At 40.1% G+C, this 27,944-nt stretch overlaps 1 protein-coding gene across 2 annotated transcripts in view; it reads left to right on the top strand.

Annotated features, from left to right (window-relative positions):
* Positions 1-27,704, top strand: part of LOC149282364 (nucleolar protein 10-like) — a 57,242-nt gene extending 29,538 nt beyond the window's left edge. For both annotated transcript variants that reach the window (XM_089498311.1, XM_089498310.1), the window contains 8 exons: positions 8,883-9,009; positions 9,702-9,781; positions 9,868-9,966; positions 10,957-11,046; positions 13,880-14,053; positions 15,741-15,988; positions 23,983-24,085; positions 26,055-27,704. In XM_089498311.1, the coding sequence (XP_089354437.1) occupies positions 8,883-9,009; positions 9,702-9,781; positions 9,868-9,966; positions 10,957-11,046; positions 13,880-14,053; positions 15,741-15,988; positions 23,983-24,085; positions 26,055-26,171 (1,038 nt within the window). In that variant the 3' untranslated portion in view covers positions 26,172-27,704. The remainder of the gene's footprint in view (positions 1-8,882; positions 9,010-9,701; positions 9,782-9,867; positions 9,967-10,956; positions 11,047-13,879; positions 14,054-15,740; positions 15,989-23,982; positions 24,086-26,054) is intronic.
* Positions 27,705-27,944: the final 240 nt, after the last annotated feature.

Genomic DNA, 27,944 nt, shown 5'->3' with positions numbered 1-27,944 from the left:
ATGGCGCAGGAATGTGTGTAGGGGTTCACTTTAAATTCCAAACTTTCCACAATTCTAGCAGCGCATGCGTACATGTTGCTCTAGGGTTAGGGTTACGAGCATTAAAATAGAGTGCAGCTGTGCCGCAGCTTCCACAGCTGCCTGGCATCTGACGCTGCAATTAAAGCCTGACTGCAAACCGCGCATGTCCCGGGACCCCGACTCATTATGCAACGCAGCAGACACGGAGCTTTTAAATGGGCAACTTAAATTAGCGGCATAACAATTCTGGCGTATCGGTGCAGCAGCTTACATACGGAGATGCGCACGTACGCCGCTTATCAAAAAGAAGCGGGAAAAAGTGGCACCTTTTTAATGCTGCTTCTTCCCGCTTGGGGCTTGCAGGCGGCGCGTTCATGACGGCATTCAGGTAAGGCCCGTCTAAAGGCTACACCTTCATGACGTCATGAACACACCCCTTTTTGCCCGTCTGTAACCCGCCTAAGATTTCTCTATAGCTGAATGTCAGGCTGCCAGCTATGTGGCTTTGATTAATGTGTTTTTAAAGTTTGTTGCTTTCCAACACGAAGAATATGAGAAACTCTTTGGGATTACTATTTTTAAACAGTAGTACTTCATAGACTATACTCAAGGTCAGAATTCCAGGATATGATGATCTGAAAATTAGAGAAGAGGCCTGGGTTGATTTTATGGGTATGTCTCATGTTGGCCATAGGAAGCTAGATTTCACAGAAATCTAGTATTTTCCATATATTGTCTGGCCATAGAAAGCTAGTCTCTTATGTTGGCCATTGAAAACTAAAGAGGTTGAGGCAGAATCTTGGGCACTGAAAGATGGCTGAAAGTTCTTTGAACTATATGGATGAGAATCTAAATTTGCAAGTGCATTGATAAATTAGAAAAAATTCTCCAGCAGTGTTTTACAGACATTTATATCAAGGACAACAAAGAGCAGTGATGATACTGTACAGGAAAAAATATTGCTTTCTCTTGACTGTGTGTGTGTGTGTGTGAGAGAGAGAGATTTTAAACTTACATAAACTCAGCAGGGCTGTTTTAATTGCTTTTTTTGGACATAACAATAAAACTGGAAGTTATGGCAACCTTGGCTTATCAAGTATGAGTGGTATGCTGTGTGTACTGACTTGCTGGTCGTGCTTGCTTTGGAAGCAGCTAAATGAGCCGTGGAACTTGCTGTGTGATTTATTTCTTGAGACACCTAAACTTGGCAGTACCCTGCACTCCAGTTTGTCTCCCACTCTCTGCTCCGTACTATGCTAGAAAAAGAAACCAAGGAACAAGGCCATGGAGTCTGGTTCTGACAAGCCAGTTTCCCATTTATTCAAACCAGCCAGAGGGCCCAGCTGCTTTGTATGATTCAAGAAGCACTATTGGTCAGTATACACACTAGTTGTATTAAAAAAACACCACATGGATCCTGCAGTCCATTGTTTTTATCAAATGTGGCCAGTACAGTTAGTTTACTGGAGTTGCTTTAATCATTTCAGATGTGCTAATGTTACACCCTTGCTTCCCATTACCAAAAGAACAGTGCTTGTTACTGGCAAAATTGGTTGTTTAATATTTTGTTACTAAGGTAAAATAAAAAACTGTTGGTTTTGAATTTTGTTATAACAACAGTTCCCTTCTCTCTTCTTGCCCTTCCCAACCACAAGTGAAATGCATGCTCCTAAAACAGTAAGAAACAGGGGGGATAGAGACCTGGAAATGTAAAAATCTGTGTAAATTCTCCCAGTAGTTGTTACACTAATAAAGCTGCAAAAAATTATATATATATATATATATATATATATATATATATGCGCATGCAGCGTTATTAGTGTAACAACTACTGGGAGAATTTACACAGATTTTTACATTTCCAGGTCTCTATTCTGGATCTGTAGGATGGATTTCAGGTGAAAGGCTATGTCTCATCCACTGCTTTTTTTTTTTTTTTAACATATAACCTCCTAAAGTATTGCCATTTCTTCACAAAACAGGAAATGTAGGGTTCCTATCTGTTTTCAGATAAGCACTTTCAATCTGAAAAGTAGCACGTTGGGCTTATTCACAACAAAGGAAATCCTCTGCTTCCCATCATAACATGTTGCCTCAAAGGAAATGCGCGTGTGCGGGCATCAGTGCGGAAACCATCCAATGTGTGACACTCAGGAAGTAATTTTGTGGCCATCCTGTAGGATCTTTTAACACATTTAAATGTTGAGTCCCCCCCCCCCCCCAGCAAATCCCGTCTGTGCAGCAGATGTGAAGCTCAGATACTGCCTCTGGAAGTGAGTCGCATCAGTTGTCCGGAAGTGGGAGTGCCCAGCTTAGGTTGGCGATGGGTTGGCCCCCTTCTGTGGTTTTGGAACTCTAGTTCCCATCAGTCCTAGTCAGCCTGGGTAGTGGTGTGGCATGACGGCTGTTGTAGTTCAACACCTGGAGGGCCAAATTTTTCCAGTCTGTAAAGTAGAGGCAACTTGTGGGAGGGCTGTTGTAGTTCAACATCTGGAGGGCCCACTTTTCCCAATCCCTGTAGTAAAGGCAGCTTGTGGGTGTTTGCCATAGTTTGAAGTGTGAATTTCCTTGGAACCTGTAGGAATAGGCTCAGGTGAACTTGATAATATGTTTGCACTCCTGTGTACACTTGTGTGTTTGTTGTCTGCCTCCAAATCCTTTCCAACTTACGGCCTCCCTAAGGCAAACCTATCACAAGGTTTTCTTGGCAAGTTTCTTCAGAGGAGGTTTACCATTGGCATCCTCTGAGTCTGAGAGAGTGTGAATCGCCCAAGGTCACCCAGTAGATATTTGTGACATCTGGGATTCAAACTCTGGTCTCCTAAGTCCAGTGCTCAAACCACTACACCACACTGGCTGTACACATAGTTGGCAAGAAGTACTGTGTAAGATTGTTTTGTGTGACTCTTTGGTGACTTAGCTCTAAATATATAATGTCTGTCAAATGATGGGGAAAGCTGGCAGTTTCTTTCACCTTGAATAATGAGGGAGGGAGGGACAGTATATGGTTTGGGGGCTTTATGTCACCTACCAAGATTCTTTCTCCTTCATGACCCACCACCACCAACACCCTCTGTGCTAGTTTCTCGTGCTGTCCTTTGTGATGCCTGTCCTGCTGGCTGTTTTTCATGGGAGAAGTTGGGGGAGAACTTTTTTTGCCCTGTGGTTCTGCTAGAACTGTAGTCCAAAAAATCACCGAATCATAGAGTTGAAAGAGACAGCAAGGGCCATCCAGGCCTACCCCATTCTGCTATGCAGGATATCTCAATCAAAGCATCCCCGACAGATGGCTATCCACACTCAGAGGGAGTGTGTTCCCCTGTCAAACAGCCCTTACTGTCAGGAAGTTCCTCCTAATGTTGTGGTGGAATCTCTTTTCCTTGTTTCCAACAGGACTGTGAAATCAGTATGCCAAACTTCCAGCTCCAACACCTCTATTTTTTCTAAGCTCCAACTTCCAACTCCTTCATAATTGGCAAATGTATATTAATTTGCAATAGGAAATGAAATAGAAATACGTAAAATGGTGTGGTGTCATGGTTTGAGCATTGGACTAGGACTCTAGAGATCAGGATTCAGTTCCCAGCTCGGTCATGGAAACTCACTGAGTGACCATGCACAAGTCACATGCTGTCAACCTCAGGGGATGGCAATGGCAAACTTCCTCTGAATAAATTTTGCCAAGAAATCCCTATGTCTTAGGGTTGCCATAATTGGAAACAACTTGAAGGCATACAACAACAGTAGCAACAACAACAACAACAACAACGTAAATGGTTGCACAAGATCTCCACCATGTGAATCATCAGGCTACTTAGTTTAATAGAACATAAAATATGTTTACTTTAAAATTTCTAAACAAGGAAACATAGCTAAATTCCTATGAAAGTAAATATGCATCAAGCTGGGCATTTAATGTTATGTTTTTATTTTGAAGCCAGAATTGAAGTTATTACATTTCTACCAACTCCAACTCCATCTAAAATCACTTCCAACTCGACAGCCCTTGTTTGAAATGCTTTGGTAGCATGAAAGAAGGCCATACATTCTCTTTTGCAACCTGTGTGACTCAGGTTTCATTGAGAGACTAGCTGTAAAAGACAACATTACAAAAAGAGCCAATTAAAGGCCCTCAAAGAAGGTTATTAGGCCAGCTTTCGGGAAGTGAAATAAAAGATGCCCAGCAAAGAGGAAATGAATGGAACTTGTCTATAGTAGAGCTTTTTGTGTTTTTTAGTGTTCTCAATTGCAATTTATCCTGTTAGTGTTGACAAATTGTTAATGTAATCTCTTCCTTGGGGCATCTTGCTAAGGCGATGAGCAAGTCTTCCATGAACCTCTTGAGAAAGCAGAAGGCCTCTCTGTGCGGCAATCTGACTTCTTAATAATTAAAGACTAAACAAAATTTTGGCAGATAGAAAAATGCCACAAAATATACAAAGCCAGATTGGATAGGATTAATGAAAGAAAGAAACATAGGCTGTTTATTGGCTAATGCTGTGACAAAAATGTAATGGTGTATGCTGTGCTTATATTGAGCCTCTTTTCAACAATAAGATGTTTTTTGGTGTGGTTATTGTCCAAGGTGCTGTCTCTGAGCATAGAAGGGGAGAAGGTGCTTAGAAGATGTGCCTGCCTGGGGCAAGAATTGACAAACTTCACATCTAGAGGGTCTACTTTTCTTCTTTTTAAACTAGATTTCCCAAGACCTGTCAAATTATTCCAAACCCAGGAATTTGGTAGGTTGTTAGAATGGAACAAAGCTAGCAGCTTTTCCATGCACAAATCCACTCTTGATTACTCCAAAAGCTCTCCTCATTTCAGCCGTACATATTGGCATGTTGGAGAGAAGTCATTTTGTGGTAAAAATTGGAAGTTGGAAGTCTTTGGTGATCTAATATTGCAGAGCTGTCACACAGATCTGTTGGGGGATTCTCTTCTCTTCTGTTTTCCCCTGATCTAGAGTAAAGAAAGGAAAATGAGCCGTTAAAGAGCCTTAAATGTAGGGATAGGGAGCATGAACCTGGTGAGGCAAGTGATAGAAAAGAATCTCATAAAGAGGGAAGTGGCATGATCTCAGTGACAGGGGGAGTAAAGAGAATAGTTCAGTCACATTTTTTTTAAATAAAGTGGAGAGTGGGTTAGTGAGGACAGTGTTTCTGTAGTGCAGGCAAAGATGACTACATGGATGACGGTTTAGCAGCAGATGTGAAAAGAAAGGGCAAATAGGAGTAAATGACGCTAACAGTTTAAGCAGACATATACACAGGCCTGTGTAGATGTGAGTCATTTGCTTTAAAATGTGGGCGAAAGTGGGGAAAGGAAAAATAGCTGGAGGGTGACAATTGTAGAACTATAATAGTACATCTTTGCTTTTTTAAAGTGGAAACCCCTCCTTCCCCCAGAATTATATCAACAGTGCAACTTGCAAGTGTCTCTTGGGTGAACTGCGCAAGCAGCCACAGCTGTTATAGATCTACTTTTGAATAACTTCAGATCTCATTTCATCCATTTTATCAAGTAGCTCTTGTTTGTTTCGGAGTAATTGTGTAACAGTTTAGCTTTCTCTGCTCAAGTAGTAGAGAAGATACTTACTTAGTAGAGGACCTGAGCACATTGTTTTTGGAGGTGAGTGAATGCTGAGGTTTTGGGTTTTTTAAAAACACAAAATCTAAACCATCCATTGTTGTTATAGTTACTCAATTGAGCTTTATCTGAATCCAGACTCAATAACATCCAACTGAGCCAAACAGTTTCTGCAGGAGGAACATCTTGAATCCGCATGAAAGACACTATACTGGCAAGCTACTTATGCCTAGACTATTTTCAAGTAAAAAAAAAAAGAACATATGGGACTCCTGTCTAGGATGTCAAAGATATGACAGGGGTATGACAGCTTCTTTATAGCAATTGCTGTTACATGCCAACATACCTTGCTAAAGAAGGTGTCATGTCTTCATTATAAATCTGACGTTTTAAATATAATTCTCATGGACTGAAGATTTGGTTGAACAATATTTCACCCAACTAGTTATATAAACGTCACTGATCCTTAGTCACCATTAGCTTTCCCCAGCATAACTGAGTGTGTGTGTGTGTCTGTGTGTACCTAAAAGTAAAGTCATATCAGTTACGCCAAGGAAATATTTTTGAACAGCTTGGAACAAAAATAGATACTCACTTGGAATACCTCTTCTACTTTTATCAAAGATCCTCCTGGGCTGCTGTTTTCTTTTGAAACATACAAGCAATAAATAAATAAATAAATAAATAAATAAATAAATAAAGATGCTTAGCCATCACAGTAGACCTTCCTTTCAGCATGTTATAAACATATACATGCAGCTTGTCAAGGCTTCCTCAATTTCTACAGGGATTTTTCTGACTATAAAATTTTGAATATCTCTCCTCCCCAACAAAAAAAAATTAATAGGGTTTTACATGCTGTGTACAGTCTTTCAGGATGCAATAATCATAATATTAAGAGCAGCAATGTGGGCAGCAGAGCTAAATTATATTTTCCCCCTTTTTTGGATAATCAAGGACCATAATCATTTGGACTGCAGCCAATTTTTTGTTTTGTTTTGTTTCCATCGAAGTGATCACCCCTGATACAACCTAGCCAGGTCATCTAAACTTCCATTTTGTAGGTGCTATGGATATTCCAAATTTGCCATTATTTCCTTTTTCCTTCCTCCCGGGGAGAGGACTTTTGATGTCTTCCTTTCTGGGCTAAATAGATTCAGTGGGTGTGATTGTGAGTACATGAAAGTGGGAAAGTGATTGTTATCAACAGTGGAAAACAGATTAGCCACTCTAGGTTTGGGAGGAAGTGCATTTTGATATACATCATACATCACACCGGGGGGGGGGGGGGGGATAAATTTATCAAATATTTCCCACAAAATCCTTCCCGTGTGATATTCCCTTGTACTCCTGTGAAACAAAGAAGTCAGTCATGTCGGTTAACCTCCATCCCATTCCCAGTGCATTTGACAGTTTGCATAATTGTATAAGGACATTGATGAAGGGCCCCCTCTCCATCTCAAATGCCACTGCCCTGGGGTTGGAAGAAGAGAAGAAGCAGGTACAGTTCTACCATGCCTAGGCCCAGCAGTGAATAGGGGGCTCTTTTACCATCCCAAACATCTCACTGGCTTGGCTGGCCACAGAGAAACAGAAGAAGAAACAGGCACAGCTCCACCATTCCTAGCCCCAGAAGGAGATGAAAGGCCTCCATCCATCACATATGTCACTGCTGTGGTCTCAGGGAGAGAAGACAAGGCAGGCACAGCACCACCAGATACAAATGAAAGCCCCTTTCCCCCTCCATTCCAACTATCACTCCTCTGAAGAACCGGCAGTATCTGCTGGACTTAATATAGTATAATTATAGAGTATAAATCTTCTAAGATAAATAAATGAATAAATTTAAAGTGAATTTAGCAAGGGGAGAATGAAGCAATACATTTATAATTTACTGAGGATCAATTGTAACTACAACATAGTGAACATCTGCTTTTAACACAATAATTAAGTTGTTACAGTAGCTAAGTACAAAGCATTCTTTCAAAAAAACTGGTGAAGAAAAAATGCATAAGTAGTATGTGCAGCCACATCAAAAAAATAACATTTGGAGTCTTTACAGAGCCATGATGGGGTCTTTATATTTATTTAGGAAAATTTATGAACATTATATCACCTAGTCCTCAGTATTATCTTAATTTCAGGGACAATAAACTGTGATCCGTAACTGGGATCTACAAAGATCTGTGTGCAGAGGTGGTTTGTGAAAGTTTACATCTTTCCGTCCAGTGTCAGGCACTCTTTGAGCTTCAAAGGGAAAGTTGCCCAAAACGTTCCCTTATCAACCAGGGGTTGAAAAGCTCCATTGTGACCCTCATCCACTCTACTTTCAAGGTTCTTGGATTGATTCCTGGTGTTTCTTTGTCCTTGGGTGTTCAAAGGACCATGATAATTTCTTTCACTAGGAAGTGGTTCAGCCACGGCTATTGCTTGGCAGAAACACTTCCTAGTAAAATCTAATGAGAAATGATGGCATTTATCATGTTTGTAGTATGACTTGAACAGACACCAAAGGACCAAGAAACTGTATCTTAACACAGTATAACATTCTAAGCCATAAGTTCTATGTTGGGGTAAAGGCAGAATATAAAAAGAATAGAATAGAATAGAATAAGAAGTTCTAGATGGTTAGAAATTATTTATAGACTTTTTTTGCTTACTATATTTACTTTTTAAATTATTTACTTTTGCTACCTGTACCTGAGAGCTTCTAGGAAGGATGTAATTATTTTAATTAAGAATTCAACTAAGGGACTGAATAAAGTATGGCATTCCACAAGTGTGGTATCATCACCAAGAAGGGGCTGTTACCTATTCATCAGGACTGCATCTTCAGCACCTTTATGTTACATGGGTAATGATTACTATGGCCAGGCAGAAATAGCCTGGCCATAGAAGATCACAGTTTGTGCAGTATGCGCCTGTGAAAGTGGTGACTGATTTGGTTATACTTGAACATGAAAAAAGCTACTTTAGCTATGTATTTGTCACTGTGACCAATCAAGCTGTTGAAGATCCAATCTTATTGAATAGGTAACAGCCCCTTCTTGGTGGTGTTGCCACAGCTGTGGAATATTTTTCTCCTAGAGGTTAGATTCGTATCAGTGCTGGTCAGCTTTTGGCAATATTTTTGACAGGTCTCTTGATTAAATCAGTTGAGCCTATCTATTAAAAGTAGAGTGTTGTGGTCAGAGTAATGACAAATAAAATAACTGCCACCAGGCCTCCCTAAAAATAGTGATTTATTAGTAAATCTAACATTAATATATCTCCAGGTTTTGGGTCCTGCTCCCAAATGGTGCTCATTCCTTGATAATTTGACAGAGGAGTTGGAAGAGAACCCAGAGACGACTGTGTATGATGACTATAAGTTTGTTACAAGAAAAGACCTTGAAAACCTAGGTAAGTCCTTAGTACAGTACTTTAAACAATGCAAATACTTTTTTGTCCTTTTACATCACTTCTATTTTCAATTGTCCACTTTCCAAAGATGTTTTAACATTTGCCATATGCAGCTCACTGTCTACTGATTCCCATTCTGATTTTGCCAGTCCAGACTTGCATCCTTGTTTTCTTGCCTTTGTCCAATTTCAAGAAATATTTATATTGTTTATATATTAATTAGTTATTAGTAAACTTATATACTATAAATATATTACATTGTGTTATATAAATATTGTATTCCATAGTATAGTGTAAGTCATATAATAAGATATTATGGGATAATATGTAATATTATATAATAGTATAATACATGAATGGCCACAACTGAAGATATTATATGAATGTAAGAAATAAAATCTTAGCAAGGATCCTGTTGGATCCACTAGGGGTATTGATGCCCCTGACAGATGGAAAAGTGGGGAATTGACTAGAGATCTCTAACAGAAAATTCTTAGCACTTCAGCAAGCTACAAATCCCAGGATTCTAGAGAATGAAAGTCACAGCAGGTAAAGAGATATCAAAGTGCTATCGTGACATAGTGTTGATTGGCTCAACAGCAGCCTTAAGATTATGTAACTTCTACTTTACTGAAAGATTGTCTGATATATTAACATCCTGGTCTCTGTGTGTGTTTCTCCCCTGCCTCCAGGTCTGGCCCATCTTATAGGATCTCCACTCCTTCGAGCATATATGCATGGCTTTTTCATGGACATACGACTGTACCATAAGGTAATCTGGGCTAAATAAAATGGGTGACATAGATGATGGTTTCTGAGCGATTCATTTTTTATGTCAGATCCATTTTGTTTCCACAGGTTAAAATGATGGTGAATCCTTTTGCATATGAGGAGTACAGGAGGGAGAAAATTAGACAGAAGATAGAAGAAACAAGGGCACAAAGAGTGCAGCTAAAGGTAAAGGTTAAACTTTGGATGAAAGCATACATAAATCCTCCATTGCTGCTTCAGAAAGTAGAGTGAACTCACTCTACAAAATCTTATTATTCTTTGGTGCTTTGAAGCTGTTATGCTTTACGTTAGAGACTTTTTAGGTTTTGTAGGCATTATGCTTAGACCTGAATCAGTATGAAGAGTGGAGGTGTGTTGTTCTCTAACACTGGCACCTATGCCATATTATATTGTCTGATGTGCCTTATATTTGTTAGAATGCAAGGAGAACTTCCCATGCAGTCAGGATCCTTGATAAAGCAGGATGATTTATTCAAACAAATCATATTCCACATTCAAATGAATCCAGGTATAAAGTCCCTTCAGACTTTGTCATGTAATGCAGCACTGTTGGTATAAGGGAAGATGAAACACTGGAGCCAACATGCATGACCCACTGTCCCCTTACAGAGGTTCAGATTTCCCCCCCGGAAAAATCAGAACAGGATATAGTCTTTCCCAGGGTCTTATGCTCTGCATCTTGGCAAAGCACACAATTAGAGCTAAATTAGAAGAAATAACTATAGGTGAAATTTGGATCTTCCTCATATAGAGATTCCAGCCTGAAGCATAGAAGTCTTATTATGTTGATGTTGCAGGAATCATTGTAATATGGTTTTCCCCATGCCATTGGCATATCATTTAAAGCCCTTAGGCCAAGTGGAGGGAATCTGAGCTGAAACCCTTTTCATTAGAAAGCCTTGGCATGGGCACCACCTCTTGTCATTTCAGACTTCTTAAGTTAATATTGTAGGACAGGAAACAGATGCAGGTGAGGCTTAAACCTGGTTTTTAAGTGATTGAATTTTTTTGTTTGAATCAACACAAAAAATTGTGCTGTAATCTGTGTGCGTCATTCGAAATTATATTCTACCAGGTTTTATGTGGGAAAATATGCAAGATACTGTGTGGGAAATCTCAGACAAAGAGGTCTGTTTTTCTTCTCATTCATTACAGAAACTGCCTAAGGTTAATAAAGAACTCGCCCTGAAGTTGATTGAGGAGGGAGAAGAAGAGTCACAAAATGCAAGAAAAAAGAAGCAAAAGGTAGGCTATCCTTCCCCCTTATTCTTGTATCAGAGAGTAGATGTGCCAGCTCAGCCAGTACGGTTGTTCAGGATGAATGTGTTTCAATTCATCTGCGAGTGGAGGGCTTCAGCTCCACCTTCAGCTCTGGTCATCTCCACTTGAAACATCTCTGCTAGCAGCAGTAGGCTTTGGAGATTTAACTAGTTTTGGGTCATTCGCAAATTCCACCAGCCATCATTGATACTGCCATGCTTTCTGGAAGTTTCAGAAAGTTGTAGTCCATAAATACAATATTTCCAAGTTCTGGAAGTAGCCTTGATAGTTCAGCTATAAAGGAGATTCATGTTCTCACTTGACATCTGTTAGCCAAATATAACCTTTTCCTGGTGATTGGTCACAACTTACCATTTTATTAATGTATACTGCATTTCAGATAAGTTTGTTTGTATGTTATTCTAAGTTATTAAATATATTGCAGTTGAGATATAGTTTGATTTGATGTAGACAGGAAAATGAGGAGGGGAAGAGTGCATCCCAATATAAAGAAGTTATATTGGAATTAATAGTGATCAAGTCTAACTCAGACTGTTGAATGTGACATCTGGTAAAAGTTAGACAGCATGACTGTGATCTGTGGGGGATGACGCAGTTGCTTTATCACATGAGCTTTCTGTCTTCAATTCTTCTGGCATTTTAAACTTGGCCTTCCATTTCCACTGAGATAAATGTAAAACAAATTATGACAACAGCTTCTGACTCTTTCCCTAATGGGCCATCAAGCAGCTGGGGTTAGTAAGATTCTTGCCCGTTATTCTTTCTGCATATTTTTAGACCTGCCATTACAGCACAGAAGAATTTTCCTTTCTGGGCAGCTGTACAAACAATTTGTTGGGCCAGACTGATCCCCAGGTGTTAGTACTTTTCCACCAGCAGAAGCAACAGTCGTCCCTTGCCTTTTTCCTAACTAAGAAAAAAGTGAGCTTTTATTAAAAAGCTTGTTAAAATATTGTACTCTTAATTAAAATTGCGGTGGTGTTTAATGATGAATCTGATTCGCTTGTGGAAGTGAAATAGTGCACAAGCTGTTAGAAGTTCCCATCACCTTTTAAGTAAAGAGGACAATGAGATGCTGAACCTAGGACCTTTTATTGTGAATGATACACTGGTCTCCAGATCTTCTAGCAACATCCATTGCTTCACATATAACAATATGCAGTAGTTCACCCCTATCCGCAGGTTTGCTTTCCTCAGATTCAGTTCCCTGTGGTCAGCCATAGTCCAAAAATATTATGCAGTCGCTCCCTTATCATGAGCCAAAAACATTACTGGTATAGGGTTGAATACTGTCTGTGATTTCATGAATCTGTGTGTGTGTGTGAGAATGTATCCTCCATGGAGAAGGAGGGACTACTGTAATATACACTATAATACAGTACAATGTAGAGACAATATATATTGTGCCATGTGTGTGTGTGAATCCTGTTGGATACACACACACACACACACAGTTGTTATGTGCCTTCAAGTTGTTTCCAACTTACAGTGACTCTAAAGCAAACCTATCATGGGATTTTCTTGGCAAAAATTGTTCAGAGGAGGTTTGTCATTGCCTCCCCCCAAGTATATCTATTATTTTATTTTTAAAAGTTACATTTGACTGTTCTCCCAAAACACTACAGATTTTACTGTTTTGAATCTGATATATTCAAAAAAGATGTTCAGATATATAAGGTATGCAATGCATAAAAACAGATATGTAGAAATAAATATGCTGGAGCTGGGATTATCAACTATGTAAGGTAGTTCCATTTTCCATAAATTATGTCATTTGCCATTCCATTTTAGTAGTTTATAGTCAAATGTTAGGGAAGTCAGGAAAAAGGTTTTTACATTCGTAGACATTAACTTCAAACATTTAGCCATCCACAATATTTCCAGACCTTCCCAGGGTTTGGCTCTTGGGTAATTGAAAAGAATTTAGGTTGAAGCTGTTGGTGAGTCATCCATGGTAAAAATTCATGTCCTTCTAGTATTTTTGAACTTCTCGATTGTTGTTTTATTTTTCTTCCTTTAAGAAGTGCGTCCAGTGTAGAATCAATAAACTGCATAAAAATTCTGAACATATCTTTAATTTATGCATTGGTACAAAAGTATATGACTGTGATGAGACCTCACACTGCGGTTTGAAGCAGTTTGTTTTTATAAAACGATAGTTTATTTTGAACCGAACAAGCTACTGTAAGCCTCAAATGCATGTGTTCTCTCCTACCCTTTTCCCTTCTAAAACAGCTGTGAGGATATTTAGCATTCCTTTTAGCCTTCAGTTAATCATAGTTTAATATTGCTTTCAAACTCTAACCTGTGACTAAAATTAACTATTGTTTGTAATAAGCCAGCTTGAAGACAGTGGTTTAAATTGGCTTGTTTGAAACAAAATATAGTTAGGATCAATCACAGTTTGTCAAGTTCAGATTACATAGCAAACTAGAGTATATCTAAAATGGAAGTAATATTCCTACCTCTTGCTTGCAGCATTACTGGAAAAGGAGCTGGTAGGTCACCAGCTCAAGGCTAATTTTTTGTCCTCTTAAATTGTGGTTTAGCTTGATGGCCAAACTGTCTGCACACTTATACCTAAGATGTCTTTTTGATATTTGCAAATATAATGAAACATTCCAAGTAAATGGGAGAAGGAATTATTTGGTTTTTTTTTAAAGTCTCTATTCCATGAAATGCCTTTTTGCTTAGCAAACTCCTACGAAGATTATATGCACTTAACAGATTTATTCAAAATGCTGTACGTTTTTTTCTCAATTTCTCAATTATGTTGTTGTTTTGGTTTTTTTCCTAGAAAACGCCTAGCATTCTTAGTGATGATCGCTTCAAAGTCATGTTTGAGAACCCAGATTTCCAGGTGGATGAGAAGAGCGAAGAGTTCAGGCTGCTTAATCCACTTGTTTCTAAAATAAGTGAAAAACGAAAGAAGAAATTAAAGCTTTTAGAGCAAGAAGAAACCCTTAGAGAGGTAAATCTGTCTTTTGGTCTTCTCTTATCTCTTTACAAAGATTATATATGTATACAGTGATGGTGGGGAAAGTGCAGTGTGTGGGCTGCGTGTGCCTCCCAGCCTACCATTGTGACCCAAAAATTGGAAGGGGGATATTATTTCACCCAAAATGGCTCCTGTGCCCTCTTGGAGAAAAGGACTCACTTCAGCTTAGAACAGTTGTGGAAAGACATGACAAAGTTGCCCCCATGCACCTTAGGGAACATGGGAACCCATTTGGGCCCAAAACCTTCTTTTTTTTTGGGGGGGGGGAGTTTCAAAAAAGTGTTGGATGGATATTGTTCAGCTTTCAAAATCCTGTTGAGGACCAGTGCGGTTGCCCACTTTCTCTCACCCCTTGTCTGCATACCCCTGGGAGCATGAACCATTCACTAATGGCTTGGCACTGGTGTTGAAATCATGTTAGCCAATAATATTGTTCTTGTGGAGTTAACTAACCATGTACTGTAGGTATGATGAGTGAAAATGCAAGATGGGGTGGTGATAAAATGGAAGAGATGCTGCAATATAGAGAGTGAAACTGTAAACAAATACATATGTTGTTGAGACACTGCATCTTTGTCTTGGGGTACTGGTGCTGCCTTGGCAGAGTTGGCTCTGGATTTTCTCCACTTGTCATTGGCTCAGCCCATATAGTAAGACATGCTCTTGGCTTGATTTTCTTAATTCAAAGGTGGGGGAAGTGTGGCCTATGGGCCATATGTGAGCTCCAGTGCTGATTTTGTGACTCTCAGGCCCCTAAATTTTTGTTTCTTTTTAACCTTCCCCCAAACATCTCTAGGAGGTGGGAAATTTTGGGGCCTCCCAGATTATTTTAAGTCCAGGAAATGCATTCTTTTCAAACTGCAATTAACCCAAGAGTTGTACCTGAAGAAGCCATCTATGCCACCTCTGGAAAGTGTCCTTAACATAGCAATAGAATCTGTGCTGTAACAGAGCTAAGATAGTACCAGAACATGGATTTGGTTGCATAAAGTCCTACATTGATTGTCCCGCACCCTTTCAGGTTACAGAGCTGGAAAAAAGCATCAGCTGGAGACCTCAGGGAACTGTAGCCAATTGGCATTAGCACTGATATGTGCATAGACAGGCCGGCCAGCCAACAATTTGAACCAGGACAAGACATATATGTAAAAGGAGTCAAGCAGATAGTTGCAACTGGGTTCTAAGTACTCACACTGTGGGAACATTTAAAGTGGTTTTGTAACCCAGTAGTCAAAACTGTTAGTGTAACACATTTGAATGAGGCCAAGCTAAATCACATGGCAGGAATTTTGGGGTGGGAATGGAATCAGTGACAGTTGACAGGGAAAAAAAGCTTTCATAGCTATTTGTTTGGGTGGTTGTTTTTCTTCCACTGTAGACTGTTAAATTGACTGGGTATATTTTGTCTCTTGTTTTTATGAAAGACTTTTGTCATGATTCAACCAATCTAGACTTGTAGGTAAAATAGCTGGGATGACCTTGCTGCTAATAATAATAAATTAATAATACTTTTCTATTGTGTGCCCTTGCCTTGTAGCCCTTTCCAGATAATATACTGTATCTGTGAAGTGTCACGTACTCCTAATTGGGTAAATGGTTTGTTTAAGGAACATTGACAAGTTTTTTTAAATAGAAAAAAAATAACTATTTTTGTCTACAGGAAGAAGAGGAAGAACCAGAAGGAAAACCAAGTGATGCCGAAAGTTCTGAGACTTCAGATGATGAAAAAGGCTGGGTTGAAGAGGTCAGGAAACAGCGCAGACTTCTACGCCAAGAGGAAAAAGTAAAACGGCAGGAAAAGTTCAAGGAGGATCAGCAAACAGTATTGGAACCCAGATTTTTTGAGATTAAGGCTGGGGAAGAATTTAGAAGTTTCAAGGACACCGCCAAAAAACAGAAGTTGATGAAGTAAGGCTACAGCATCTCTTTTTTCATTCACTAGACATGTACATCATTGTTCTCCTTGAATGTGATTGAGATGTTCGCATTTCTCCTGTGGTTTCCCTGGTTTCTTCTGAAGACCATTATTTTTACAGCCAGACATGCTGATGGAAAGGGAATCTCTTAATTCATCTCTTATTATAGGGATGGGTGACTCAGTGTGGCCCTCTGTATGATGATGGACTGCAACTCATGTTAGTCATAGCTAGTATGGTTAGTGGTGAGGGATGATGGGAACTGTGGTCGAACAACATCTGGAAGATCTGTCTTATCCTTCCAGATGTTAAACCTAAATACACTAAAAGCACCATAGCCTATCTGATCCTGGAAACCAGTTAGGGTCAGCACTGGTTAGTGCCTGGATGGGGGACCACCAAGGAATACCAAGTGCTGTTAGCTATATTTCAAAGATAGCCGTTGGCAAACCACTGCTGAGTATCTGTTGCGTAAGAAAATCCTATGACATTCACGAGGTTGCCATAAGTTGATAGATGAATTCAAAGCATGTATACGCACATCCAAATGTTGGTTATCTGTTCATCAAAAATTTCCCCACACCATTAGTTTTAGCCACATTTTAAAAAAAGAAAAAAGACATAGCTTCAAAATTGTGAACACTGCCTCTATCCTCATCATAAAACTGATATCATGGTGTGTGTGTGTAAGGCTGGCATACTTTGAGGCTGCCTGTTTTCATCATGTTTTAATCTAGCCTTTTTTTGGACATACATAATAGCTTATAGTGAATCTTACCTTCAGGAAGATCTTGATGAATTTTATTCTTCAGACTCTGGTGTAAGCATTATTAATGTTTATTCTCATTATAATATTGGACAGCGGCAAAATGGAGCATTTCTGCTGACAGAACTGGTTCTGTCAGCAGAATCAAAAAGAGAGAATCCCCTTCTTCCCCCCTGCAGCCCCCCTAAATCGCATATCATAGAGCTGGCAAACCTTCTGGAGTCAGTTTTAGGTGATGCAGAAGCCTGCAGGTGTGAGAGGAGGAATGTATCTTTGATTTGTAATGCTAGAGTGTCATTACTAGTGAATGCTCAGGTGAGCTGTGTGATTTAAAATGCATGTAAAATGAAAGAATCTTGAATTTGTCATGATTAACAAGCTTGATTGGTTTCAGTGGGTGTATTTTAAATATGCCTAAATTAGGTCCAGTTCAGATCTCTCAATTTAGATGAGCTTTTGTTCTGTTTTAGAAAAGTGCTGCCTTTTGCCTGTTAACTAAATAATTACCCCAAAAGCTAGAATGAAGATACAGTATGGTCCTTTTATCTGCAAGGGATATGTTTCCAGACTTACTGTGAATAGTGAAAATCACTGACAAGAGCGAACCCTATACTTCCGGCAGAAGTTGACCACAGAGTTGTGCTAGAGGACCTCTAGGCACAGGTCAGCAAAACCATGTTACTAGTCCTGCAAATAAAAGCCGGTCAACAACAACAACAACAACAACACAATTGGTGTGCTGTAATATCTGTGAAACCCCACACATAGAAAGGAGGAGGGCTTTTGGTTAATTATAGGCTGCTTTTTTCAATGTGTCCAAATAATTCATTTCTTCAACCCCACACGAAAAGCTGTAAGGAATAAGTTGATCTTTCTGTCATGATGCACATAGGCATCATGGATAGAGAGGTGTTTAAAAATGCATCAGTAATTTGAACCTAATTAAAAGACAGCTGCAGAAATGTTCATAATTGTACTTATTTGGTCATGTAAACCCACTGAGTGACCTTGGGCAAGTCACATTCTCTCAGCCTCAGAAGGTAACAGTGGCAAACCATATCTGAAGAAAACCCCATAATAGGGTTGCCATAAGTCAGAAATTACTTGAAGGCACACAACAACAACAAACATGTCTTTCTGCCAGGTTTATAAGTATCACATTGATAGTGGTGCCAAAGGCCACCAAAATATATCCCTTAGTTGCCTGGAGTGAATAGAGCCTTAATTAGCTTTGTGCTATTCTCCTTATAAAGAGAACAGGAATGTTGGCAGCTTTCTTCTGCATTGTCAAACCATTGGTCCATCTATCTCAGTACTGTCTGCACTGATGGGTAGCATCTTTAAGGAGTGGGCAAACACACAGGCCCCCAAAACCATTTTTCTCCCATCCACTGAACCTGGCTTCATGACAATTACAGTGCCAGAATTCATCAGCAACCCAAGGAAGCATTTTGCTTAATATAAATGCATTGCCTTCAACATTTGGTAAAAACAAACAAACCCAAAACCATGCTTTACCATAGAGTTTACAGAGGTAGGGCAGCAGTGGGTGATGCAACACATTGTGGACCAAGGGTAGGCAAAATTCAGCCTATTGGCTACATATGGTTCCAGAGCCCCCAGGAGTCAAAAATAAATGTTTTTCAAAAACAATTACCCCAAAAACAGCTTCTAGGGGTGTGGAAAATAATTCCACCACATTTTGGGACTCCTGGGCCATTTTAGGCCCAGGAGAGACTATTTTTGAAACAGGAAATAACTTCTAGTCACTTTCTGATGTTAAAAAAATGTCCCTTAGAAGACATTTGGGGACAAAAAACAAATACAAAAAAACCTTATGTGTGTTGGGTGGGTAGGAGGTGCAGCAAAGGTGTCCAGCAGTGTCTAATGTGACCTCTCCCCCCGCCCCCAAGCTTTCTACAGTTGCCCACTCATGCTCTAGATTTTGAGAGAGGTGTCTTTCTGAATCCTTGGAGATGAAGATTTGAACTGGGACCTTCTTACCACAGAGCTATAATCCTTTACCAAATTAACTCCCATGATAGTTCCTCCATTCAGTTGTTATTGTTGTTGTTAATGTATATTTATATAGCACCATAAATTTGCATGGCACTTTACAAACATCATCGAAACAGCATATAACCTGCCAATAGCATACAGCCTAAAAGTCATAAAATAGAAACTATGCAATATTAAGCAAGTTATGCAGTTTAAATACAAAATGTAAAAACAACTAATACATATAATCAAATATAAAATTATAAAACAATATTAAAATACAATTCCAAATGTTTTAGAGAACAAGAAAGTCTTTAATTTGGATTTAAAACTAGCAAGAGAAGAGAGAGTCTGCAGATGTTCAGGGAGGCAGTTCCAAGAATATGTGCTGCAAGTGAAAAAGGACGAAACTGAGCCAAGGAAGAAGAAACCCTTGGATAGGTAAGAAGCCCCAAGCTCCCAGACTGCAAATCTCAAACAGAAAGGTGAGATGAAATAAGGACTGACAGATAAGGGGGAGCTAGGTTGTGTAAAGCTTTAAACGTTAAGAGAAGAAGCTTGTACTGAATCCTAAAAGGAATGGGTAGCCAGTGAAGAGATGCCAGAAGTGGAGTGACATGATCAAAGCAAAGAGCTAAAAAGATAATCTTAACAGCAGAATGTTGAATGGAAATCAGAGGACTAAGGTGGGACAATAGGAGCCCTGTCAAAAGAAGGTTGCAGTAGTCAAGGTGGGAGATAACTAGGGCATGAACTAAGGTCTTAGCAGAAGAAACTGGTAGAAAAGGTCTAATTTTAGCAAAATTATAAAGAAAAAATTGTCATGACCTAGCTACAACCTGAATCTGAGGAGTGAAGGGCAAAGAAGAATAAAAAATAAAGCCAAGGCTACATGCTTCCTTCACAGGATGAATGAGAACATTACTGACCATGATAAAAAATGTGTATTGTAAAGTAGGTTTTGGAGGAAAGATGAGTACTTCTGTCTTAGCCATGTTAAGTTTAAGACGTCGATGAAGCTTCCATGATAAGATAGCTGAGAGACTTGATGTAACACGTTCAATATCTGAAGAAAATTCTGGAGTAGAAAAATATAACTGTATGTTGAAAACCATACAAACTGATAAGATTACCAAAAGATAAGGTGTGTAAAAAAATAACAATGAGTCCAGAACGGAGCCCTGTGGAATCCCAACCAACAGAGGAAAAGGATAAGATACCTGACCTCCGGCTACAACAGTAAATGACTGATTTGAAACTTACGATCTGAACCAACTAAGGACTAAATCAGTAAATCCTTGGCGGGATACAGACGGGCAAAAAGGGGTGTGTTCATGACGTCATGAAGGTAGAGCCTTCAGACGGCCCTTACCTGAATGCCGCCATGAACACGCCGCCCACACGCCCCAAGCGGGAAGAAGCGGCATTAAAAAGGTGCTGCTTTTCCCCGCTTCTTTTCTGTATGATGCGCAGCTGCGCAGCTCCGTCTGTAAGCGGCTGCACCGGTACGCCAGAATTGTTACGCTGCTAATTTAAGTTGCCCATTTAAAAGCTCCGTGTCTGCTGCGTCACATAATGAGTTGGGGTGCAGGACTTGCAGTCAGGCTTTAATTGCAGCGTTAGCTGCCGTGCAGGTGTGGAAGCTGCAGCACAGCTGCAGCGCATTTTAAGACTCGTAACCCTAACCCTAACCCTAACCCTAACCCTAACCCTAACCCTAGAGCAACATGTACGCATGCGCTGCTAGAATCGGGGAAAGTTTGGAATTTAAAGTGAACCCCTACACACATTCCTGTGCCATTTTCACCTAACAATAAAAACCCCTAAAACTTTAAATATTTACATTAGTACAAGGCAGGTGATGGGGGATGGCAGGGGGACAGCGGTGGCAGCGGCGACAGCTGTGGCTGTGCATTGCAGATTCAGCAAGAGCGCGGGGACCAAAGGAGAGGAGGCATCCATGATGCTGGTGACATTGGCAACGTGCAAGCGGACAAGGATGCCAACACCAGCTGATCACCAGCTGGCAGGAGACCACTATTGTTCTTGGGCAGGGCGGGGGGAAAAGTTTTAAAGGGGCTTGGGCGCTTTAAATGTGCACATAAGCTTTCTGCCGCCGCTGCTGAGTGCCGCAGCTGCGCATCCGCCAGCCGGCAAAAGAAAAAAAAAGCCCCGTTTTTGGCCGCCCGTGAGGAAGCTGCCTCTCTCTTTGCAGCGTCCTCCGAGGCGGCGGTTTGGAAACTGCGGGTCAGAAACGGCCCCAGGTGAGGCGTCTTCACTGCCCCCCATGTGGAAGCCCCATCTCCTGAGCCACGCCCCCGGGGCGGGCGGTCTGGAGGCTCCGTATTCAGCAGAATACACCTCCAAGACGTCTTCCCCTGCCCGTCTGTATCCCGCCCTAGGTTCTGAAGCAGATCTAACAAAAGGCCATGATCGACTGTGTTAAAAGCTGCAGAAAGATCAAGGAGAATGAGAGCTGACTTGGCCTGGAGCAAATATCTGTAATTTTTGTGAGAGCCATCTCCGTAGAGTGCAGAGGGCGAAATCCATATTGAAAAGGATCCATGATGGGATTATTAGAGAGAAACTCAAGACAGCATATGTAAACAGCACGTTCCAAGACTTTCAAAAAGAAAGGCAACAGTGAGACAGGATGATAGAGAGAGAAGATGGATCGAGTGAGGACTTCTTGAGAATTGGAGACAGTAGCATGTTCAAACCCGGAAGGGTAGTTTCTCTGTTCAGTTAAGATAGTTCCTACAAATCTGTGATTCTGGGATCCCAAGGAATTTGTCTGGAGAAGGGCACATTTTCCCACCAGAATGTGGGAGCTGAAAAGCCTCTTGGACATGTGTATCAGTGCTGTGGATAATACTTTGAGTCCTGGGCTGGACCATATGTATCATACTGAAACAGAATTCAAAGCAATTGGATGCATGACAAAGCAAAGTCTTTTTTAAAATACCAGTTTGATTTTAAGAGAGACAGTCAAGCTTGTTAGTTCTCCCCCAGTAAAATAACAGTATTTTATTTTAGCTGAATCATGTAATTTGGTAATAAAGTTCTGCTCCTGATGTATTTTCTACTGGATATGTGCAAAAAGATATCCATCTGGTAAATTTGTGCAGAATTACTGATTTGTTTGGGTTTGGATAATATGTGTAGAGAGAAACTTACTCAATCTTCCAGAAGGGTTACCCATGTTTCCCTGTCATTACCAAACAACAGAGAGAGTCCTGTAGCATATTAAAGCTGGAAACATACATTATAGTATATGGGGGGAAATGGACACCGATTTCTAAATTTTACACCACAATATATTTGTTAGTATTTAAGATGCCACAAGCTTCTTTGTGGTTTTTATCTTGAATCTTTCTTAACAATCTTAATGTCTCCCCAATCCACTTAGCGGCTAGACATTTTGGTTTTTATGGTGACGTTTGTGAAGAGATTTATGACTTTTAAAAATATAAAACAGGGTGTTCCTTTTTCGTATTTCTGACTCAGTGCTGCTTGAAGCTTTTTTAAAAGCTCTGATGTCTTCAGCTTTAGGTCCTCAAAATTTGTCTCCTTTCAAGTATTACACATTAGAAAAGTTGATATCCATGTGTGCCCCCTTCCTTCTCTTTTCCCATATTGTAGTTTTGAACATTAATGATGCCATTGGTCTGGGGTTCATCTGCTGGGGGTGCTTTGATTGTGATTTCCGGCATGGCAGAATGGGGTTGGACTAGGTGGCCCTTGTGGTCTCTTCCAACTACGATTCTATGAAGTGCAGAGGTGGCTATTTTGTCAGCAATTACACGCATGTAACATGCTGTTGAGAACCAGTATGGTATAGTGGTTTGGGTGTTGGGCTGTGACTCTAGAAACCAGGGCTTGAATCCCTGCTCAGCTATGGAAACCCACTGGGTGACCTTGAGCAAGTCACACTCTCTCTGCCTCAGGGGTAAGCAAAGGCTCTGAAAAAATCTTGCCAAGAAAAACCTGTAGTAGGTTCACCTTATGTCAGGACTGACCTGAAGACACACAACAATACTCTGTTCTGCTGCAAGTAGATAAAAAGAGAACTTAAGGAACAAGCCATTCTTCCGTCAATGGAAACAAGCCCAATCAAACGTTGCCCCCATTGTTTTAGATCCTGGTTGGGAAATTCCTGACCATTGGTCATGCTAGCTAGGAGTGGTAGGTTTTGCAGTTTGACAGCACCGAGAAAGCTACCAGTTGTCCACCTGTTTGAGAAGATTATTTGTCTGTGAGGCAATGCTCAAAACTGCTGGACCTGGACATTCAGTATCCATGGCTTGGCTTCTTGACTCCTATAATTTGTTTGAGTCCTCTGTTAAAAAGTACAAGAGTGTTCAAAAGCTGTTTCATGCCAAAACTTCCTTTGCCTAAGGTGCAAATGTTAGTATTTCTGCAATGTTGGAAAATAAACTAAGCTCAACTGGTTTCTTTGGACAGATTTGTTATTGTGTAAATTTTCTTTGCTTTGTCCAGATGAAAATTGCTTCGATAAAGATAATCATTTTTTGTTACTCAGAAATTATTAGAAATGAACACAGAGTTACCATCACTGGTTTGAGAGGTTGGGAGAAGTCTACAGGGCAGTCTCTGCATAGAACCATTTTCTTAAACACCTTTCCATTGTTTGGAAATCGATCTTGTGTGTATGGAAAAGAGAGAGAAATACAAAATGTTTTGTATATGTCAGTGCAATATTTGGAAAGATGACAATTTCATTGAAAGTTTCACAAAAGGAACTATTCAGAACAGTAGCCGACAGGTTGTTTTGTGTTACTTCATATAATGTTTATTGAATTTCTCTCTGTGTGTATGTACATTCTGACCAGGAAAGTACAGTTGTCCCTCCATATTCGCTAGGGTTAGGGGAACAAGACCCCCGTGAATATGGAAAAACTGCAAATAACAAAAACACTGTTTTTACCTGAGAGGACACATCTCTAGGTCCTCCAGTGCAACTCTGTGGTCAATGTCCAACATACACTGACCATAGAATGGCACTGGAGTAGCTACAAATGGTCTTTCAGTGCAACCTTTAGTTAAAGTTGACCACAGAGTTGCACTGGAGGACCTAGACAGTCCTAGAGAGAACATATTAAGGAAATCCATGAATAATCAAATCTGCAAATATCAAAGGCGCAAATATGGAGGGATGACTGTAGAAGAAATTGACTTCCCCCCCTTTATGTTTTATACAGAAAAACACTTGGAGATCGCTTGCAGCTTGAAGAGAGAGTTGGTGCGCTTAGCGTACATGATACCACTGTAGGAAGCAAACAAGTTACATTTAAATTAAAAAAGGTAAGCCTAGAACCTTAGAAAAACAAATGTAATGGTAGTAACAATGCAGCAAAGCCACTAAATGACCCTTCTAGTGGCATTGTTTTCTCTTTTTTGTGGTTGCTTCAGTTTATTTCAAGGGTTTTGTTCTGCAAATTTTATGCCACATAGCAAAGTTATGCATCTCTTCTGGCTTTACGTAATTTTTATTCAATTGCTTTCATGGGTTTAGGCAATAAGCTGAGCAAGGCACAGATTATCTTCTCTCGGCAACTGTGAAGTCTGCTTGTTCATTCAGCTGTCATCTGGAGTTTTACCACATATTATTTTAGATCTAACAGTTTGGAAATGCCACTCTTTTCTAGCACAGCTTCCAGAATTCCTCAGCTTGTCTGTTTTGGGCGTCAGTTTTCAAGCCTCTTATTGATCCAGGAAAACTGTACAGGCAGAAAAAGCAGCTTGGTATGCCTACATGTATTTCTTAGTCTGCATCCAGCATTGTTCTGGAGGAGGCTTCTAGCCTTAAAAGAGTGGCTTTTAGGGGTTGTGCTGAGAACTTCCAGAAGGGGGACAATATAGGCAATTGTTTCTCCACCTGCAACTCTTAGACCACAGGCTAAAACAGCAAACAGGAAACTCTGACTCTCCAGATGTCCATGCTCCAAACACCCATACATCCTTACCACTGGCTATTCTGGCTAGGGCTGGTGGAAATTGTAGGCCAAAAGCAGGACACAGTTGCCCACCCTTGGTCTGTAGTCTTGTTCTCTTTCCAAGCATGACTTCATAGGCATGAGAATTAGAAGCTATTTTTAGTGTTGTTCTTTCTGCAAAAGCATGTTTAAGATTCTCAAGAAATTGAATTTAGCAGCCAGTATGACAAAACACCAAACTATGTCCTCTGGTTTTCTGATGTCTACAGCATAGATCTTTTCTGTATTTTCAAATGAGTTAGGATTGCAAGACCCTTCTTAGATTTTCATTGGAAGGACATTAGTTGCAGGGAAGTAAGAAGAGTCATCTTCCTTGATAACGGAGAAGCTACTTTACTTCAGCCTACTCACAGAATGAATAAATGTATAGATAAACATTTCCACCCCATAGATCACATTCCTTCCCTAACCTTTTGCTTCTAAGGCATCAAATTGGCCGCTGTGTTGTGGTTTCAGCCTGGCTGAATTGTGTGCCTTGTATTCAGTGTTTTTTATTAGTGAGAAGCACTTGAGGGGGAGGTTTTGTGTTATGTACAGCACACAAAAACTTCTACTGTTCAGTGTTTCATTTTGGAGATCTGTGTGGGCACATGTCCAACCTGATCTTGTCATTCAGTTATGTGAACATGCAGATTTTGTTGGATTGCTTCTCCCAGCAGTCCTAGCCAGTAGGTGGGAGTTGTAATCCTTCAGCATCCAGAAGGGGACATGTTCCCCTGCCCTGGTTTGATTGGAGGTCAAGTGTTGTGCAACAGAAATGGTGAAATATTTTTCTCACTCAAGTAATAAGGACATCAATAAAGCACACAGCCAGAAGTGAGCATTTTTATTATTTGGTTTATCCTGTTCAGATGAGAGTTCTGTATACTTTCTCTGAGACAAGTACTGTCACCTGTAAGGTGTATTATTAGAAGGAAATTGAGAGTCGGAGGAAATGTGGAGAGGTATTTAAAGAATGTAGACCTTTCATTGCTACCCTGTCCATGTCCAGAAGCAAGTTCCACTGTGTGTGTAAAGGGGTTTATTCCCAGTTAAGTGGGAAGAGGAATATGTGTGTATTTGGAATTGTTTCTCTAGGAGGAGAAACCTAACAGCTTATTAGTAAACCTTTGTGCTCCAGATTTGGTGGGTTTTTTTAAAAAAAATAATAACTCTCTGATTATTTGTATATATCTCTGTGTTACTGCTGTAAAGTTGCATTTTCTTCATTTCCATGACGGTGCTAGTTTGGTTTGGAAGTGCATCTCTCATTTGGGTATTTTCTGCAACTTTTTCAGACAGAGCAACAGCGAAAACAGCAAGAAGCAGAGAAGCATCATCACCAAGAGAGGAGAAAACTTAGGCGTTCGGCAGGCCACCTGAAGAGTAAACGAGGAAGAGGACGGCCTTTCTAATGACTGGAGAGACTTTTCAAAAGGGGAACTTAAGAGATGTGCTTCCTTTTTTTTAAATTATGGACATAAATCATGAGCACCTCAAGTCCTTTTTTTTACAGAGAACTGTCTACAGCCTCATTGTCTTCTAGAGAGTAAAAACTCATGACAATCTCATGTTTGGAGCAGAGATATTTATGTTTCTAATGGAGCTGTAGCTGGTTATTGTATAACCTTATGTGGGATTCACATGCAAATATTGTTATGTGAACAGGACTCCATCATTTTATAATTAAATTTTAATAACAATACACGGGTTCCAAAGACTCCGGCTTTCACGAACTGGAAAAAGCCTGACCTCCCAACTCTTAAAATAAAAGTGTTAAAGTACTTTTGTCCTGCTGTATCAGAGAACCAAATGGTGAGGGTATTGGCACTTAGGTTTTGTCCCAAGAATATCTCACAGAAGTTCTGTCCATAACCTGAAAGGGAGGCTACACTTAAACAAATGTATGTGTCTTTGTGTGCATAGATGTACAAGTGTTGTTGTTAACTAAAAAGAACATCTAAAGAAGAAATTGATTTAGTGCAGATACGTAGTATTCAGCTACATATGCTTGATTTTGTGAATATTCTGTGTAATATTTTCTCTAGTCAGTAAACTCCTTGAACTAGCTCCAGGGATCCAGGACCCAGTTTTCTACACCCACCACAGGCTGCCCCATTTCCCAAAAATATAATCAAAAGTAGCTGGAAGGCCACTTCTGATTTCCCTTTTCATTTATTTTTTGAGGGGGGAGAAACAAGGCATGGATGGAGTGCTGCATCTTGTTTTAAAGAAGAAGCACTGATGTTGGAAGTTTCCAGGAGTGTGCTTTTCCTCCCTTTTTGGTGGTCCTTTTTTCCCATGGACGGGGGAGGCACTCAGGAAAGTCGTTTATTGTTGTTGTTAGCTGCCTTTGAGTCAGCCCAGGGCAACACTGTGGATGAGACACTTCCAGGACTCTCTGTCCTCCACTGCTCTGCTCAGTCCTGGTAAACCCATACCTGCGATTCCCTTGATTGAGTCCATCAATCTTGCTTACAGTCTTCCCCTCCTCCTTCTACTCTCTACCTTTCCTAACATTGTTTTTTCTAGTGAGCCATGCTTTCTAATGATGTGGCAAGTACAACAGTCTCAATTTGACCATCTTGGAAAATCCTAGGAGCACAAAAATAGGCAGGGCTCTATGTGACATGCACACTGTGTGCTTCCCACTCCAGCAGTAGGAACTGTAAGAAATACTACAGGAAATACTGTACTGTACTCTGATTTTGGAGGCCATTCACCTTACGTGGCTACTACTATATTTTCACAATTGCCACGTTTTGGACTAGTAGATGAGTCTGTAATTCCTTATTAAACCTTTACCATTTTGTTTCATGTCAATTCTGCTCCCAAGTACAGTCTTTGAGAGGCTGTGAATTTGCACATTCAGGTGATTCACATTTTTGTAACTGGCTCCTTGAATTTCAGAACAGGTACCCTGGGGGCCTAGACTTAAAACTTTTTCATTTCTTAATTAGAAACTGTGAGTCCCATTCTACCTTTGGATGGATGGATGGATGGATGGATGGATGGATGGATGGATAGAGAGAGAGAGAGATAGAGAGAGAGATAGATAGTGTAATGACACTAATGTAAGTATTAATCCCAAGGGAGGAAAGAGGCATTCTTTTTTAAAAAATTCAGAATAACCATTACTTCAACATTTTTAATGGGAAAAACCTCTCTAAATATGTTTCACATGAACA

The sequence above is a fragment of the Sceloporus occidentalis genome, unplaced genomic scaffold (assembly GCF_023333645.1).
Source record: "Sceloporus occidentalis isolate IW3139 unplaced genomic scaffold, rSceOcc1.0.p SCAF_118, whole genome shotgun sequence".
Classification (NCBI taxonomy): domain Eukaryota; kingdom Metazoa; phylum Chordata; class Lepidosauria; order Squamata; family Phrynosomatidae; genus Sceloporus; species Sceloporus occidentalis.
Note: the sequence above shows the minus strand (reverse complement) of the source record. Positions and strands in the feature narration are given on the sequence as shown.